General features: G+C 35.5%; 2 protein-coding genes across 5 annotated transcripts; one reads left to right on the top strand and one right to left on the bottom strand.

The window, feature by feature from the left end:
• Positions 1-1062: 1062 nt before the first annotated feature.
• On the bottom strand, positions 1063-5032 carry LOC116115135 (trihelix transcription factor GT-3b-like). 4 transcript variants are annotated; one of them, XR_004125627.1, is made up of 4 exons: positions 4483-5032; positions 3796-4355; positions 2461-2504; positions 1063-1397 (listed from the first exon to the last, which is right to left on the bottom strand). XR_004125627.1 is itself a non-coding variant. In XM_031401287.1 (3 exons), exons 1-2 carry the CDS (start codon positions 4756-4758, stop codon positions 3816-3818), a joined length of 816 nt encoding a protein of 271 aa, XP_031257147.1. In that variant the 5' UTR covers positions 4759-5032; the 3' UTR covers positions 1063-1397; positions 3796-3815. The 4 variants fall into 4 exon arrangements, 3 of the variants coding, with proteins under 3 accessions (XP_031257147.1, XP_031257148.1, XP_031257146.1); XM_031401287.1 differs by lacking the exon at positions 2461-2504; XM_031401288.1 differs by lacking the exon at positions 2461-2504 and having other exon boundaries at positions 1063-1364.
• A 7232-nt stretch (positions 5033-12264) lies between these two features.
• Positions 12265-17464, top strand: LOC116115136 (calcium-dependent protein kinase 13). The gene is made up of 7 exons (XM_031401289.1): positions 12265-12886; positions 13960-14103; positions 14226-14378; positions 14987-15102; positions 15192-15359; positions 16383-16613; positions 16699-17464. The coding sequence occupies exons 1-7, from the start codon at positions 12265-12267 to the stop codon at positions 16846-16848; spliced, it is 1584 nt and encodes a 527-aa protein (XP_031257149.1). The 3' UTR covers positions 16849-17464.
• Positions 17465-19315: the final 1851 nt, after the last annotated feature.

Genomic DNA, 19315 nt, shown 5'->3' with positions numbered 1-19315 from the left:
TAAAACAACTATTGCAATACACGTAAAATACTAGTCGCCTGCAGATTCAAAATCCAGCTGGACTAATAAAAGAAAAAGTCAAAGTATATTTCTCGTATATCCGGAGAATATAAAAATTAGGCATGGCAATGGGACGGGGTGAGACAGGGCGGGGATCTCATTCACCGTATCCAACATTGACTTCGAAATCACTCCCCATCCCTGTTCTATCCTTGTTACTAGGATGACAAGAATTCTCTTTCATCGTGTTTGAAGCCCGTCCTCGCCCTATTCATTTTACATAAACATAAATTAATTTGAACATTACTAAACATAATAATTAATTCTTGTTCACATGATAAACACTTAAATTAATCGTTTAAACATAATTAATTATACATAAATATGGATTAGGGTTTGTTCTTGTTTAATTTTTAGGATGAAGAAAATTGGGAAAATATTGGTTTATATAAGTAGAATAATTGTGTAATTAAGTAAAATATATGAGTATTAGTGAAAAACATATATATATATATTATATACGAGACGAGACGGGCAGGGGAAAGGCATCACGCACCCCCACCCCAATCCCATCCTTGAGGACGGGATTAAAATGACCCCACTCCCGCCCCTATCTCTAAAAAATTCAAGGCTTTCCCACCCCATATGGGTTGGATCGTATGGGGTGGATGAAGACGGGTCCCTGAAAATCAGAGAAACATTGCCATACCTATTAGAAACCGTTGTCGTATACTTGAAATATTCTTATCTCAGCTTAACCTCACCTCTACAAGTGTTTCTTCCCATTGCATGCAAACATTCTCTAGAACTGGCGTATTTATTTAATATTATTAAATGTTAGGATTTTGCAATCATTAATTTTATATACGGGGCCCTTTCAAGAATCAAGAGCAGAATATTAGGATTTTGTAATCATGAATTTATTACTGAAATAAAACATCTTTATCTGAAAGAGTAATTTATATTTCAATTAATTTAAGAATTAAACAATATATGATATCATAAATTTGGCAATTCCACCACATCAACATGTCAATATATGAAAAAGTTAGGAGAGATTACAGAGGTAATTAATCTCCTAAAATTAATTAATAGAGAATGAAACTCCATCGAACAATAAACAATTCAAAACATCTCATGGGTTTGCTTCAACTTAGAACCTGACTATTGACTACAGGCAAAATGATTTAAAAATGAAATTAATCATCTCCAGCACAAAACACAATCTATGTCGGTGAGAATATTTAAGTGTAACTCAGCCAAAAACACGCTTGTCTCGTAGACTGACAAGAGAATACAATGTTACGCGTTGTTTGCATGTGAGCCTCCAGTGCAAAACCAGCAAAGATTGATATCCATTTACACTTGAAACAAAATAGATTGTCAAACAAAGTGAGCTGCAGAAATTAATGAAACTCAGCATTAAGCAAGTGTTGAATGGGAATGGAGCAAAACAGTTTAATTACTATCATTTCAAATGGAATATGGGTCGGATCTTTCCTTTACATTTGCAGACATATAAGCTTTTACCACAAGGGCAAGTCATGATATTGTTAGAGAAATTGGACTCAAGACGGCAGGGGTAATAATGATCAACTAAAAGGAGATGCAAGTTAATTCCCGAAATAAAGAAAAAAATTTCTAAAAGCAAAGAGGAAAAGTAGTATAACTTATTCTACATGAAATCTAATGAAAGCAAGACTAAACACAAAAGGGTTATTGTTCACCTCTTGGGATGCCAAAAGCACAACTTATAAATAAAACAACTAAAAGTAAAATGAGATACCAATATTATTAATTCACCTACAATATATAAATTTAATTTATTGGACATGTATCACTTTTGAACAGCTAACATTTCTCTAAAACTTTTACCACCTCGCTCCAAACATGAAGATCGATGAAAAACTATATACATAATTTCAAATTATACTGTCACCGCATATATTAATTGTATATATCCACCCCAAAATCTTCAAAGGCTATGAAGTAAAGTCAAGCAGATCTTAAAATTATTATAGAAACATGCTATAGGAACAACATAAAAAAAATTAAGAAGAAGAAGAAGAAGAAAGCAACAAACCATGAGGCTCACACATAACGTTCAAATGTTGGAAAAAAGAAAGTTATACATATTATACGTACCAAGCTACTTATATATATACAAAAAATTACATTTTTAAGTTGAGGTTTTAAGGAACATACATAATAAATATCTTAATACAAAAAATCCTATTATGTAGATGTTTGCATGTATTTTCCTAAGTCTTTTGATAGGAATTAATAGCAAGTTCATGAAGATTAATTTCTTTTTTAGCATATTGGTAAACACTAAAGATAACAGGAGAATAATTATCAACTATTGTCTTCGAGAGAGTTGACATGTGAATTTGAAAAAAAAAAAAAAAAGGATTGTATTTTTTTTTTTGAAACATAATGTTTGAGCCAGTTTGTGCACACCTTGACAAATCTCTGTAAGATAAATGCAAGCTAGTCCGAACATTCTGTTTCAAAAAATATATATTAGAACACTGTATTTCGCAAAACTCACTTCTTACACAAGAAAACTCTGAGCTTCATGTATATATTGATAAGAATTTGTAAAATTTAATTATTTTTAATTAATTAAATTACTTTAGTAAAAAAATATTAAATTTCACAAACATCCTTATAATTCTTGACTTGGAAAGTTAATAAACTCATGGTTGTAAGTATGTTTGCACCTAATTCTTAAACGTTTCCTGTTTATTTATGGTTAGAAGTGAAGTTTAATAATAAAAACAGGCAGCAGTCTTTCTCTTCTACTCCTTATTATCTACCTAAACCAATATCATTTTACATGCAGCTATACATAAAAATTATTGGAACGAACGAAAATGTTTGTTCACATCAATAATGATATTCCAACACTTAGATTAATCTGTTTCTTGCAACACAAGATAACTGCTAGTTGAAAAATTTTCGTGCACATGTTTTGACATCTCGGATCTGCTAGTAGAAAATTCCTATTTAACTAGAACGAGATAAAAATGTTAATGCAGTGCTGCAAAGTCAAAACCAATAACATGTTTCATATAATGTCATAATATACAGTATATAAGATATTTCTTAGGTGTGGACTCTAAATTATAAGAGAATGCGAACATTGTATTTCCTCTGAGGTAATACAGGTCCACCACCCATCCATTGATAAAATTTGACAACTAAGAGTAAGTTATGCAATTTGATGACCTAATTAACTGGATTTTTCAGTAACGTTATAGACTTATATGAGGCCTATTAGCCTTGTCACAACTGGCTACATAAACAATGGACACATTATAATAGGTGAGACGTACATTTGTGAGAGAGAATGATTATGCCGGTGTAAGTGAAAGTTAAAACAAGTTGAAGACCATTAGCAACAAGCTTGCAAGAATGGAGCATTAACTTGGCAACTGTTCTACCACCCCTGGATTCTTGCAAAAGATATATTTATGATATATGATCTACTTTCATGAGCATTATCTCAAACACTAAAGTTTGTGGATTCTCTATAGTTGGATATGCAGATTGCCTTCTTTATTCCCACTATGATATATAGATCTTAAACCTTTTTAACAAGTATGCTTTTTGCTATTCTTCCAATGATAACATGATTAATTAAATCACAAGGTATATAAAATGAACAAATTTAAGCTTTTTTCACTAGCTAAAGGAAACCCAAAAGGGGATAGCGAAATTGATGATAATAGTATATAGAAGAGAATCCACGGAACAAAAACATATCTCATGAATGAGAGTTCCAGGACAAACCTCTCAAAACAAGTAAAAGGCTACATGTCTTCTCTTCTAAACTTGTTTAGAAGTGTTGTGATAAGAGCATCTCTCTTCTCAGCCCTAGCCTCTTCTCTCATTTTTCTTTGTTCTTCTCTTTCTCTCCACCTCCTATCCATCATTATCCTCTCATTCTCCAAGGCTTCCATTGTTTGTCTCCACTCCATCTCCCTTAACCTCCTCTCGTTCTCTCTTGCTTCGAATGCTTCTCGCCATTGCATTTCCATTTGCATCTGTTGCTTCATGAAATCCTCCAATATCTCTCTCAAATTATTGTTGCTTCCACTACCACTAGTATTCCCACCGGTCTTGCTTGTCTTTTTTATTTTCTTCTTAGCGTTACCCTTCTCTCCTTCACTGTCTTCGTTATCATCTTCTTCATCTGAAGATAACTGCACCCCTTTCTTTTTCGACCCGCTGGCTGCTCCTTCGGCTTCAGCCCATAACATTCTTTGCATTCTAGCAGATAAAATCGCCTGCAGCTCATTGTAAAATGGGAATTGCTGCCTCAAAGATTCAGGTTCCACCGTTTCACAGCCCTAAACATAAAAAAAAAAATAGGGTTTTCAATAAGAATGGTTCACTTAAATAAAAAATATTGATAGTATTTAAATATTAATCGAATAGTGAGGTTCATATTATTGTTATTATTAGTCTGTTACCTACCTTGTATCGAGTAAAGAGGTTTTTCCACTTGCACTTGCACTGTTCAGCGCTCCGATTATAACCCTTTTCTTTCATCTTTGTGGCGATAACTTCCCATAAAAGCTTGTTTCTCTTTGTCTCCATAAAGGTTCGATCTAACTCTGCTCTGATCATCAAGAACTCCTTCGTTTCTTGAACACTCCATTGAGGAAACCTATCACTTGTATCCACGTTAACACTGATATGAGGATGAGGATGTTGTTGATGTTGATGATGAGGATGATGGTGTCCCTCCATAATTAAGTAGCCACCAAAACACGCAACCGAAACCAGATTAATTTTGCACCAAGAAAAGATAGATCGAAAGACAGAAAAGATAGAAAGAGAAAGAGGAAGAAAGATTTATATGAAGGTGGTGTGAATAGCCGGTGTGAAATGGTTTGCTTTAGCCTAGGTGTCAACCTCAAAGCCAGCGTTGTATTATTCGTTCAGATTTTTGAAAACGAAAACCGAAGAGAGGAAAAGCTCTCTCTCTCTCTTTTCTCCTTCGACATAGTCACCTTCTCAGTCTCATCTCATCTGTCTACGCGGAAACTCAATTTCTTTCTCCTTCTCTCTCTCTCTTTCTTTATTTTATTTTTATTTATTTTTAATTATTTAATTGTATCCCCATTTGTTCCCATTGCGTTTACGTGTCGTCAGGCTTACGAATAAGTCTACAGGTGGTGGGGGCTTTATTCTCTGCAACCAGGCTTAGGAAACTTGCACTGCAAGCTATTTTATTTTCTTTCTAATTTTGTTTCATTTTAATTAGTCAACTTTCTGGTCCATTCTCTTTGATCCATGTGACGGTGACAGGAGAAAGGCTTCGAGACTGTACGTGGAGGCCGTAACGCTAGGACTAACTTTACTTTGCATGGTTTTTGAAATTCAAAGGCAGATGATTAAGATAAGTTTGCATCTTTTTGGAGGCTTGTGGGCCGTTCATCACTAAATATCATACGCGCTTATGTTGTGATCATTAATCATTTCATTTTATTTAAAGCACTTTGTTGTGTGGACGCTTTACTATCCTTATCCACGTGTCATGCATGACGAGATCATTAGATGTGATTAGTGGACCCGCAACCCTAGGGTTCACACCTACGACCTATTCTAGTCGTATCCGATCTTTGGACATTTGACCCCATAGTGGTTATGCTGATGATCCAAAAGGACCAATGGAAGAAGGACACGTAATAAGTTGGTGGGGTAGTATAAGGATTATGGGATATCTTCAGGTGTGGCTGGTTTTTGAAGAACACACGTGGATCAACGTTATGATTTGTCGCCGGATGAAACGGAAGGTGCGAATCGGATGGGAGAGTGAGATCCTGAAGTCCTTGACCAATTTATGTGAACTCGGCTGCAGACAGAAAGTTGTAAAATTTGTTTCTTACGTTGACCGTCTTTGTGGAATTCATTGATGAGATTGAGACACAGGAATGAATTAAGCTGAAAGGAAGCCAATTGTTTTCACTGAGATGACATTTATTCTCGGGTTGGTAACTGGGTTAACCGCATGCACCGTCAATCACCCACTGTTTGATTTTACCCATTCTAGAACCATTAAATATACAATCTACATAGAATTAATTCAAGGCAAATGTTTGAACGGTAAGTGGTAACATTTCAATTCAATCATATATTTATATTCATATAAAATAATTAACACATCATACAATTTCAGTTAAATTTCGGCCAAATTCAATTTTACATTATTCATCTTTCTAAGTTCAAATTAATATTGTTATAACTTTTTGAATTGTCTGAATATGTGTTAGTATACCTAAGAAATTGTGGAAAAACTTGTAAAAAAAGGGAGGAGGAAGACTGGAAGAGGTCAAGAGGATAGTGATTTTGTGACTGTTAATGCCAATATCAAAGATATGATCATTAATAATTAATGGCAATAGGAGGTTTCTTTTGATTCTTCCTAGGATTATAATTAATATGTCAATCAATTTAATGATTCCTAATTATGACATAAAAGTCTTTGTATGGAAAACGTTTTATCAGGATGCAGAAAATTTAATATGCTTTTGGGTTGGGCACGTATATATATAAAATTTATGTTAAATTAATTTAGCTACTATACTAATGCCCGCAGGATTGGAATATTTGTATTGAAATTGTTTTATATATATCATATTCTTTTTACCATGCAATCCCTCGTGGTCGTCGTCCTTCTAGATGATTGTACGATAATCCACAAAAAAGTCTTGGTCTGACTCCTTAACCTAATTCAGCTCTTATTGTAGCAAAATTAGATACTCAAGGTATGAAAAAAATATATATAATAATTTTATATTATTAGAGTGTAAATACAATTCAACATTTCTATAGTTATAATGGCGGAAACAAATTAATTTTATTATTATAAAGATATTATAACTTAATAAAGTTGTAGTTATAAAAATTATTGTTCTAACTTAGTTATGTTTAATGTCAGTAGTATAGTGATAAAGTATGACCTAACCGAATCGATATTAATATCTTCCTCAATCATCCAAATGAACAACAAGTCATGTAGTTTATTTTTATGAGTTAACGACATGTTCCCACCAAAAAGATGGCCATTAACAAATTACCCACCTACTTTTTAAATACTCTTTTTTAGTACCCAAATCACAATTTTATTAGTAATTTTTGCTATGGAGAAGGGTAAAATGGTCAAAAGTTTGTTATTAGTGAGGACAGAATGGTCAACAAACATTTCGCTGCCTGAGAAGAGAAAAGAAAAGGGAAGGTGCACATTAGCAAGAGATGTCGCACGTTAGCAACTTTGGAGCTAACAGTTTTCGTCGTTTTCTAGCAGATCCCAGCATCCAAAATCACTTTTGAGACCATCCACAGAATCCCTATCACCTCCTCTACAAAGCCCAAGCCTCCATTTGCCGTTATCACTCACCATTTCCCACACCACCACCTCCATTCACATGGCCAACTCTTCAAGCTAGGTTTTCAGTCATTTATGGTGTCGAAAATCCACCCTGAAACTCACCACCTCCTCCATCCTCTTCCTTGAGCAACTCTCCACCCTTAATCTGTTCACCCAAGCCCGGTGCACATGGCAATCGTCGAAAATCGCTGCCTAAGTTTTTACGCGATTCCCCATCTTTCCAGTCGATTGATTCAGTCACCCAAAATGCTCCAGGCCACCATCGTTTGAATCCCAACCCTTTGCTCTTTAAAACCCACCCCTCCCTAACCCTCCGTGCTCGCCATTTGCTGTCCTTGTCCAGCTCTTTCCACCATGAGACAATCACGATTTGCAGCGGTTTCCTCGGCAAATCGTTGGATTTTTGGTGCTGGATCAATGGGTTTTGATTGGTTGTGTTGGTGTTATGTTTTTTTCAGCCATCGTTCTCTCCCAGATTACTCCAACCTCGTTGCCTCAAAGTCGCTTACTAACTGTTCGATTAATTGTCGCACCCAGCTCCTAGTCGACAATGGGAGAGGCCAGAGATATTTTCGTAAATTACTGTGTTTCCCACCCAAAACATAATATCTGGGTACTGAAAGGGTATTTGAAAAGTGGTTGGGTATGAATTTGTCAATGGGCCATTTTTTGGGTGGGAACATGTCGTTAACTCTATTCTTATTTATAAATGGTCCAATTTGGGACCAAAATTCTTTATGACTATATGGAATTTAATCTTCCAATTCCAATTTGTATATAAATATATAGGGACATAGCCAAGATTTTTATTTAGTGGGATCAAAACATCTAAGTTAATAAACTGAAACCCCAAATCTTATAACTTAGATTTTTTAAATAATTTCTACTAACCTAATAAAATTCAATTCATAAACCCATGAAAACTCATCAATCTAACTCTAAATATCAAGCAATTAACCAATATATCAAAATTAAACCAAATATTCAAATCTCTACAACTTAGGGTTTCATCAATTCTTTAAATTATTCAAAATTAACTCAATAACTAACCGAAATTTATCAAACACAACCTAGGTAGCGTTTGGTTCGGGGTGATATAAGATTAATCCTCTAATCTTTGTTTAATTTTCAAGATTCTCTCATTTGGTTGTCAAGTAATAAAAGATTATGTAATATTTTATTGTAAATAGTGTTTACTGTTGGTAGTATTGGGGGTAATCAGATTACCTTCCCAAGGGGTGTTAATATAAGATTACCGAGGTAATCTTAATTTTGACCCTATTTTGCCCTTAATCTTTTATCATTTTTGACACATTTGCCCTCATATGTCTACCAAATAAAAATTACCCAAACCCTCTACATTTGAGAATTTAGCTAAAACACCCCGCCACAAAAAAGTTTAAAAGTTAACAAAAGACACCCAACCACCCAAGACAATCACCAGCCGCTAGCCACCACCACTGGCCGTTGACAAAAGTCGTCATATCGGCACAAGATCGGCAAGATCTTGCCGTTCGTGTGCTGATAAGGACATTTTTGGCCATAGATTTGTGATGCATGGTCGGAAACGACCAGATCTAGCCGTGAAAAGGCCAGATCTGTGGCCGTTTCACGACCATATCTTTGGCCGTGAAACGACCATATTCACGGCCAAATCTAGCCGGATTAGGCCTTATCGATGCACACTAGCCAAATTTGGCTGGTCGTGCGCCATTATGGCGGCTGCCAGCAGTGGCTTGGGGTGAGTGGGGGTGATTTTGCTGCAAATTAAAGTTGTATATGGTTGGGGTGTTTTAAGAAAATTTCAAATATATGGGGGTTAAAAGAAATAATTTAAAAAATAATAATAAAAATAATATTATATTATTATTTAAAAAGGAGGGTTATTTAGTAATTTACATAACATACCCACTCATTTATCCTCTCAACCAAACATATTATTATAACACACCTACTAATTTATTTCAATCGACCAAACCCATTTATTTAAAGATTCCCTAGTAATCTATCTTTCCAGTAATACAACATTCCTTAGTATTATAACACTCTCTGAACCAAACGCATCCTTAAAATAATAACTAATTAACTCATACCTCATCATAAACAAGATTAAATCAAAACCCACATTCAAATCTAGGAATTTTATCTTCCAATTTCAAACTGATTTATTAAACTCAACAAAAACCCATAGCTCATGATCTTTCATCAATTAAAAAAGCTAAAAGAAAATAATTTTAAGTAAAAAATAAAAATAAAAAGTTAGCATCATCTTACCTTGTATCCAAGGGAGTAGCCTTTCTTGAGTATTTAATCAAAAGAAAAAGATAATATGAGAGAAAAAGAGAGGAAATGAATAAGAGGGAAAAGTTAAAAAAAAATTAATTAATAATTCATTTTTGTACGGTTAATATGAACTATGAAGTTAAATGGGTCAAAATTATAAAACCCATCAAACATTAAGACTTTTTTGAATTTTTTTAAAAATTGAGTGGGTTCAATTAAACCCACAACTATCTTGTGATTACGTTCATGTTATATATATATATATATATGCACATACCTCAATTAACTTCTAAACCAATATCACTGTATAGATATTTTACTGTATTATGTTTTTTTGGAATAAGCTTTTACTTAAATGTTCAGATTTTTTTTTCATATATATACATGTAAGGAAAAGGTTGGTGCTTTTTTTTTTTTTTTTTGACCTTGTGTCTTGCCGGCATTGTGCATTAAACAAAAGTAGTTGACGAGAAATTGGTAATTGCTTAGAAAATATCGGATGATGCCTTGGATTGTTTTAATTAATCGAATCGTCAGCAATGACTCGCCATGTTTGCATATGTTGAATTAGGAAGGATGACGCGATGGCCATTGCATCACTGCACCGTAATTCACGAGTCTGCATAGTAATGTTGAAATAGGAAGGATGACGAGATGGCCATTGTAAGAATATTCTTTTATTATATTAAAGCGTTTTTCTTCTACATAGGATGATAGGAATATAATCAAAATTTATATGTTAATTAAGTGTAAACATAGCACAGAATAGTAGAAATTAACAAGGAAACACTTAAGTGCGCAGTACTAGTCCTTTTCTCTTACCTTTCAGCTTGTCTTTGTCCTCAGCCTCTACAAGAATTTATGCATTGGGTCCATGTCCATCGTCTTCCTTCAACTCTAACTAAAACCCATTCACGTTAAAGTTAAATGGACCAATAAGTTAAGCACCTCAATCTTCCACAATCATGATATTTGTCTTCAATTTATTATTTAATTTGTTGGCAGTAGATTATATTAACGGTACATGGAAGCTTAATTGAGAAAGATGTTATGACAATGGTACGTGGTGTAGCAGCATTAATTGATGGAGTTATAGAAACCACAATTGATGAGAAAGAAAGATGGGTTTAACTTATACGTAAATTCAAAGAAATAAGTGTTGGGCATCATATGGATCTGCTACTAAAAGTTGTATTATTTATGAGAAATGGGCCATCCACAACGCTAAGAAGTTGCCAATATTAAGTGGGGTTGTCTGTTGTCGATCATCTTCTCTGTTGTATTGTATTTATTACTTGGAGGTGAAAAACAAAAAATAGTGTTCTTCATAAATGTTCCTTCGATTTTAACCAATACTTTTTTAAATCTCATCATCTTGTTACTACCACCAAAGCCATATCTTTTCTGTACGTGAAGCCAACGCTCAAAGTATATAATTACTTCCCTTGTATTAGAGTTAGTTTATAATATTAGTTCTATGGCGATGGAGCAAGAGGGTCAAATATTTTGGCTGATGAGGCACGCTGTCTGCACAAGACAACAAGTAAGAGCATCAAATGCCAACTCATAAATTTTTTTTTATAATATTCTCGTTTGACAATAGGAGTCTTGCATGTGAAGTCAAAATGAATAGAATGACACTCAAAATGCAAAGAAAGGAGAAAGCCGGTTGTTTGTTTGAGTGTCATATGAGACCCACACTAGGCTAATGCACAACAACTCTCCCCTAAATTCAAATCTTTGCAAATTAAAGACACAACAAATGGCATCTTCTTTTCCTTCTTAATTCTCTCCATATTCTTTTTTTATTATTACCATTTCTGTTTTTGTGCGACAATCTGCCAATATTCTCTTTAATATATCCATCACACAATTACTAATCAATCTAATGGACTACAAACCTTCCATTCTATCTTTTGGCTACACCTTAGAAACAAAAATAAGCATTTCTTCCAACCGGAAACACTAAATAAGGATGATAGGTAATAGTATTTTTAAAGTGTTAATCTCATTTGTTCTCTAAAAGAGGAAAAAGTCATGATAAAACAAAGGTAGCAACAAAAGCTCAAGGACCTGAAAATTAAAACAATTATTTTAATGAAAATGTTTATCATTCTGTCTCTTCTCTAGGTGTTCGTTAAAATACCCAGAAGAAGGCCATATAAATATTAGAAAAATAAAAAAAATCCAACCAATAAACCGTCAGACCCCCCATCTTCTCCGCTTGCTTGTTTGTTCCCGTCCCGTTCCGACCGTTCAACCCTCTCGATTAGCCGACAAAATTCTCAGACCTAAACAAGACGATAAAATATTCCAAACTAAAGTAATTAAATTAATTATCATTTATTTAAAAAAAAAAAAAGAAAAAAAAAAAACTTACATGATATCAAAAGACTCACTCACTCACTCTCTTCAAAAGCATATCACTCTCTCTCTCTCTCTCTCTCTCTCTCTCTCTGTCTCTCTCTCAGTCACTTTAAATCGTCTTCTACTCATTTCTCACTATAATGTGAAACCCTAACTAGCTATATTTAGTTAGGGTTTGTACTTACTAGATCCGTACATAAAGCAGCTATTCAATGGGAAATTGCTGCAGATCTCCGGCGGCCGTTGCCAGAGAAGACGTTAAATCTAACTTTTCCGGTCACGATCACAGCCGCAAAGACTCACACGCTAACAAGAAGCAACCGATCACTGTGTTACACGGAGTCCCAAAAGAGAACATCGAAGAGAGGTACTTAGTGGACCGTGAGCTCGGCCGTGGGGAGTTCGGCGTGACGTACCTCTGTATCGAGCGTGAAACGCGTGAATTGCTGGCCTGTAAATCGATATCCAAGCGGAAATTGCGAACGGCCGTTGATATCGAAGATGTGAGACGTGAAGTGGCGATAATGAAACATTTGCCGAAGAATTCGAGTATTGTGAGCTTGAAGGAGGCGTGTGAGGACGACAATGCGGTGCACCTAGTAATGGAGTTGTGTGAGGGTGGAGAGCTTTTTGATCGGATTGTTGCGAGAGGCCATTATACGGAAAGAGCGGCCGCGGCGGTTACGAGAACGATTGTGGAGGTTGTGCAGTTATGTCACAAGCATGGTGTGATTCATAGAGACTTGAAGCCTGAGAATTTTTTGTTCGCGAATAAGAAGGAGAATTCGCCCTTGAAGGCTATTGATTTCGGACTCTCCATATTCTTCAAGCCTGGTGAGCTTTTTACAATTGGATAAATTTTTGGTTTTTTAATTATGTAATTACTACATGACATGTTCTTGGTTTTGAATTCAATGCTTTTATTATTATCTGCGATGGAATTGGCTTGTGTTTAAGTTCTCTGGACACACTTGAACTCTAGGATGTTACTTTAATTGTTTGTTTGAAAAGATGGTAAATGTTGTAGTCTGGGGACTTGAAATTCTGTTAGCTTTGCAGCTAGTTAAATTAAGCGAGAGAGTGATGTAGGATGAAAATTGAAATGTATGATTATTGTTGCAAGTTACTAATAAAATTGAACAGGACGCTGTGACACTAGTGAAGAACAGAGAAATGAAAGATATAATGGAAACATATTGTTTGATGTTTATGACATCATCTTGTTGATCATAGCGGTTTCACGTGTTCACCAATGGCTGTTTGGTGTGTTCTAGGAAGGATGCTTGAAGATCTTTGTAACAAAGAGTTAGGGATTAAGTTTTCATGCATAATTAGATTTGGTTAAACCCTCAAGTGAGTTTTAATCAGCTGCAATAAACTCGGTTCCTTGGATTGGCTGTCTTATGCTATGATAAGCAGTTAAACCAGCTTGGCAGAGCAATTTGAGTGAAACTGGATGGTTCTCCCTTTGTATAATGGTATATCCACCCATAGGAATTTGAGGTTTGTGGACGAAGTCATAATTCATTTTGCCAATATACTGTTACATGCAAATAGTAGCATGGTAGATCTGATTAGATTGTGGTTACATTGATCTTTTTCAGTCACATTCTGTACCAGAGTTTACCACATCATTTGTGGAGCCATAAGTTTGGATCTTTGGTTTGGAGTTTCTCTTTCTTGTTCTTTTGATGATCTCTAGGTTGAAAGTACTTCATATTTGGTGGGCTGTGTGAAGGAAGAGGAGAAAGTGGCCTGTTTGGGGAGGATGAAATTGTGACGCAAAGGCTTATTTTATCTAGTGTGATGTTCGTGTGCCTACAATTTTTACACCCTTGATTTCGTTCTTCTTGGGTATGTGTATTTTTTTCTGTGAGAGTGCTGATGATTGCTATTGCAATTTCCAGGTGAGAGGTTTTCTGAAATTGTTGGGAGTCCATATTACATGGCTCCTGAGGTGCTCAAGCGAAATTATGGACAGGAAATTGATATATGGAGTGCAGGAGTTATCCTTTATATTTTGCTGTGTGGGGTTCCTCCATTTTGGGCTGGTGAGTATGTTCTTTATTCTCTTATCTTTTTTTGTGCCTCTTTATGGAGGGTTGGGCAGTAATTTTTATTACTATTCTTTAATATGTTGTTTTCCATTGACCTAAAGTACACTTTCATGCAGAATCTGAACAAGGGGTCGCACAGGCTATTCTTCGGGGGCTAATAGACTTTAAAAGGGATCCATGGCCAAACATTTCAGAAAGTGCCAAGAGTCTAGTCAGGCAAATGCTGGAGCCTGACCCAAAGCTTCGACTAACTGCGAAGCAAGTGCTTGGTAGTTTGCATATCTTTTGCACTGTATTTGGTTGTTAGCTATTTTGTGTACATCAATGCATGCCATTTCTTCTTGTGTTTCTTGGGTGGAGTTTGGTGTAGGTTGCATTAGCTTCTGGTAATTTACATTCTACCTTGTGCCCTTGGGCTCTGAATTTGGTTATAAGAGAATGGCACAGTGTTGGGAGTTATCCGAGGTTCATGTCTGACCTGTCAGAAAAATTCTGTGCTCAAATTTGTAATAATATCGCATCACACCTACCTTATATCAGCATTGAACATTATAGTATCACATAGCAAATGAGCTTCAGAAGCTTACATCAGTATTTGTAATATGGTTTAATGTTCCAATACTTTTTTCGATCTCAATGTAGTGAGATGGTTTCCTTTAGAAGCAGTAAATGATGCGTTATACTAGGGATAGGTAATTGTATCCTGGTCACTGTAAAACTTAAAGAATGGGTTTAAGTTAATAAATACCTAGGATTTTGCTGCCTGTTAAATTTAAACATGCATTGTAAGTGTTGATTTTGCTGCCTGTTAAATTTAAACATGCATTGTAAGTGTTGATTTTGTGTTGCCTAATGTGTCTATCCTCTCCTTTTACAGAGCATCCTTGGCTCCAAAATGCTAAAAAAGCTCCAAATATTCCTCTTGGAGATGTTGTCAAGTCAAGGCTCAAGCAGTTTTCAATGATGAACAGATTTAAAAGAAAAGCTCTCAGGGTTGGTTGACTTCTAAGTTTTTATCCTTTGGCCTTTTTTTCTTTTCTTTTCTTTTCAATATAATTATTTAAAATTGTTCTGTCAATTAGGTTATTGCCGATTTCTTGTCCATTGAGGAAGTTGAAGACATCAGAGAGATGTTCAAGAAGATGGACAGTGATAATGATGGAATTGTTTCAATTGAGGAGTTGAAATCTGGCCTTAGAAACTTTGGCTCCCAGCTTGCAGAATCTGAAGTTCAGATGCTCATTGAAGCTGTGAGTGTGCTTTTGCTTTACATATTCCATTCCATCTACAGGCACCACACTGACATCAACAAAATATACTCTAAATCTAGTTTGTTTTATTTAAACATTATATGTCGTATTGAAGAGGACCAACATATTTTCTCATGTACGTATCTAGTGAGACATTTGATACTTTTAATTGATAAAATAGGGCAACATTTGACCACAAGGGCCAGGATAAGTTGACTAAGACGACTAGCCTTCATCATGTTGTTAAATCGTACTTGTTCGGTGCTTCTATGGATCCGACGCATGTGTTGTCTTTGACTTATGCAAAACCGTTTACCAGATCTGTTACATTATACAATTAGACTATGATCTGGTCTGTGGTCCTGAAAGCATTTTTATTGCTGTTGTCTTCTTTTAGGAAAACATCATTGATAAATTGTTGATGCATATGTCTATTCCAGTGACAATTTTATAACGTGAATAGACTTGAAAATACTATTTAGATATTCCATTTATAGTAGTATTACACTTATATGCAAAACTTTGATCCCAACTGATTTGATTGTTGAGGTGGCAACACCACATTCATTATAGGATGATGTGATAAATGATATTACGTTTCAACAATTAATTGTTACTACTATATTATAGTCATATTAGTTGAGATACAAAGTTGGGATCTCAACTTTCTTAAGTATAGTAGTATTATTGTTCCGTTTAGGGGACAAAAATTTAATTTCCAAAGGGCCATGTGGTGGTTGATGGAGAATATGTGTCGTTGCAATTTGGGAAATCACTATGCTCTTGGATAGAGGGACATCTGCTATGTTAAATGAAGAATTACCAAGTTACTCGAATTATTATTCTGTGCATTTAGTGGGTATAATGGAGAGATAAGCTCAATCATTGCCCTCAGTTTTGTCTTCGAACTATAGAGTTACTGTTGCTGTTGTTTGTGTGTTGCTTCCTAGTACTTTTCCCTGCAATATCAATCTTTAAAGGCTCCCCATGCTTTTATATTGAGTGGGATGTGTTTGCTAACAGGTAGATACTAATGGGAAAGGAACACTCGACTATGGTGAATTTGTTGCTATTTCTGTCCATCTACAGAGAATAGCCAATGATGAGCATCTTCACAAGGCCTTTTCCTACTTTGACAAGGATGGTAATGGCTTCATTGAGCCAGATGAGCTCTGTGATGCCTTGATGGAAGATGGAGCTGATGATTGTACTAATGTTGCAAATGACATCTTCCAAGAAGTAGACACGGACAAGGTGAACATCCAATTTTTTTCTTGCATTTGTATATGGTTTTGATTTGTAGATCTCTGTCTGATATGGTTATATTTTTCAAATGCAGGATGGGCGAATTAGCTATGATGAATTCGTGGCCATGATGAAAACAGGAACTGACTGGAGAAAGGCTTCTCGTCACTACTCAAGAGGAAGATTCAACAGTCTGAGCATTAAGTTGATGAAAGATGGTTCTCTAAATTTGGGCAGTGAGTAGGATGTATGTATTCGTAGGCTTTGTTCAGTTCATTTAATCGACTCAAGTACCGACGCTTCCCATACATTGTGGACCTACTACTTCCTTTTGTGATTATTTGTGGGGTCCCTGATTATATGGGATCCTTTTGCTTGGTGGTTTACAAGAATGATGGAGGGCCGAGAATAACTTGTTTATCTTCTCTGCAAGTATTTAATCTGTGTAAAAACCTTGCAGCCGTGATACACCACTTGTGATTGTGCCCTTCTTTACCACGTCAACCTCTGATAATTGTTTCTTGTTCAAAGTATGGGAGTGGCGAACTGAGCTTTGTAGTTCTGTAGTATATTGTTGTCCAAGATATATGGCCACCCTAGTGTCTGCGCCTGCTTTTTCCTTCAAATTTCCCAAGTTCAAACAAATCAAAGTGTAGTAAGCAGTTGCTAAATGACTATTTGCAATTCAATAATACTAATCTCACTAAGTCCTCTCGTTAATCCCATGTGAGAGTTTGTAAGTTTGTGATTGGCTTGATTAGGTGGGATCTATTATTGGAGAGACAGGACTCATGTGAACTGATGAATTGTAAACTGACATGTGACGTTAGTAAGAGAAAGTTAGTGAGAAATATTAGTAAGTGTAGTGTTACTATGTATAATTTAACCTTTTTCTCATTGCAGTTGGCGTTGGCTGAGTCTTTAAAGCGATTGGGTTTGTTTTGTGAGGAATGGGGGTTTTATAGACATAGGCCCACCAAGGTTTTGAGGCCGATTTTCAACTAGAGCTACAAGTTGTATCCAGGGATGGCAGTGGGATGGGGCGGGGCAGTTAGGGCTTCCCCGTCTTCACACCCCAACCCCACTTTCCATTTTGATCTCCATTACTTAAGTAGCTATCCCTTTCCCATTTCAATTTGCTTTCTAAACCAATTTCATTTCCCATATCAATATCTTCATCCTCACCCCAGTGAAGTAGAATCCTTGTGGAATCTCAAACCTATAGAGTACAGACTTGTTGTCATCCTTAAACTCGATCAAACCTAAACATTCTATCCCTTACATATTAAGATTAAAAATTTGTAATAAGAATATAAACGAAGACAATTGAATGACATTAGGTGGGCGATTTCGCCATTATTTATAAAGGAACCCATTTCTTTTAAGGGAAGAGGTGTCCTTAAAGCATGTGGTGGGTTAAATGTTGGAGCTTGTATGGGCCTTGAAGCTTATTAGAAGGCCCTTGTAGGGTTACCTTATAAAGATGATTGGGGTTTGCAGTTCAGATGAGATGATAGGATAGATTGACCAATGACCCATGGTGTTCTTAACAATAATATTCTTATATAGTTTCATCTTTAATTATTAAAAGTAGGATATTGATGGTGATGATCACCAGGAGCTAAACAATGATCATACTCTTGCTCTATTGATTTGGTCATACCACATGTTCCCCTGAACTGAACTGAACTTCACCCAATTTAATTTATTAAATGAAAAATAAAAGCATTTTCATTTTTCACATGGAAGAATTCAGATCAAGCGTAATCATTGATTCATTCCTCTTGTGTTTCACACACTTCCGATGTAACAATTGTTATTATGTTTGATTCACATTCAAATAAGCAAAAAAAGCAAATATCATTGGACAATTTGTTTTTGATAACAGCTAGAGCTGGCTGTATGGTCCAACCAACAAAATTAGTAGTGTATTTGCAGGAGGGTTGAGATGGAAGGTTCTCCCAGCCGTTCCCTTTCAAATAAGCCAAACAAACACATGATCAAGAAGATTGAATTACATATATGTATTATTAAAGCACAAAGAGGCTAGCGAACCGGCCATGGCCATAGATTATTGAGAATTTCTCAGGCTCCAATGTCTTGTTAGGCGCTGCCAAGGTTAATGTCAATCACTGTCATGGAGACTCAGCAATTGGGACCAAATAAATCATTTGTCGACAAATACTGCATACCACAATAACAAAATCCCAACGTGCAGCAGTAACCTATTAATTTTCATGTATAAATTTACGCCAAAGATAATGTGTCATTTTGGTTGGCAGCATGCTGTCCGCCCATATCCACCTAATCTCCATCATTATCATCAATATATACCACCCTTTACATTTCTAAATCACAACAACTCTACACTGTAATCCATCTTGTTTCCTGTGGGTTTGGTAGCAAGGCAGAAACTTCAAAATTCAGCCACATTTTTCAAGCTTTAATTGATTGAAAAGTATTAATTTGCATGCGTATGCGTCTACTAGATTAATAGTAGTGCGACTATCAATCTATGAAAAGAATGTAGGTAATTAAGATTAATAGTAGTGCGACTATCAATCTATGAAAAGAATGTAGGTAATTAAGGAAAATGGTAGAGTTATCAAAAAGTTTACACCGAATTTGTGCACCGAATGACGTGGCAAAATCCTGATTGTTGATTAATATTAACTGATAATAAATAAACGGTCAGGATTGTGCCACGTCAT

This window comes from Pistacia vera, unplaced genomic scaffold, assembly GCF_008641045.1.
Source record: "Pistacia vera cultivar Batoury unplaced genomic scaffold, PisVer_v2 Contig732, whole genome shotgun sequence".
Classification (NCBI taxonomy): domain Eukaryota; kingdom Viridiplantae; phylum Streptophyta; class Magnoliopsida; order Sapindales; family Anacardiaceae; genus Pistacia; species Pistacia vera.
Note: the sequence above shows the minus strand (reverse complement) of the source record. Positions and strands in the feature narration are given on the sequence as shown.

What these genes read in the sequence shown, in the direction of transcription:
- LOC116115135 (XM_031401287.1), bottom strand. Translation starts at nt 4,758, where the DNA reads ATGGAGGGACACCATCATCCTCATCATCAACATCAACAACATCCTCAT. An exon ending in ACCTCTTTACTCGATACAAG is followed by an intron (nt 4,356 to 4,482) that starts GTAGGTAACAGA and finishes TTTTATGTTTAG; the next exon opens with GGCTGTGAAACGGTGGAACC.
- LOC116115136 (XM_031401289.1), top strand. Translation starts at nt 12,265, where the DNA reads ATGGGAAATTGCTGCAGATCTCCGGCGGCCGTTGCCAGAGAAGACGTT. An exon ending in GGTTCCTCCATTTTGGGCTG is followed by an intron (nt 14,104 to 14,225) that starts GTGAGTATGTTC and finishes ACTTTCATGCAG; the next exon opens with AATCTGAACAAGGGGTCGCA. An exon ending in AAGAAGTAGACACGGACAAG is followed by an intron (nt 16,614 to 16,698) that starts GTGAACATCCAA and finishes TTTCAAATGCAG; the next exon opens with GATGGGCGAATTAGCTATGA.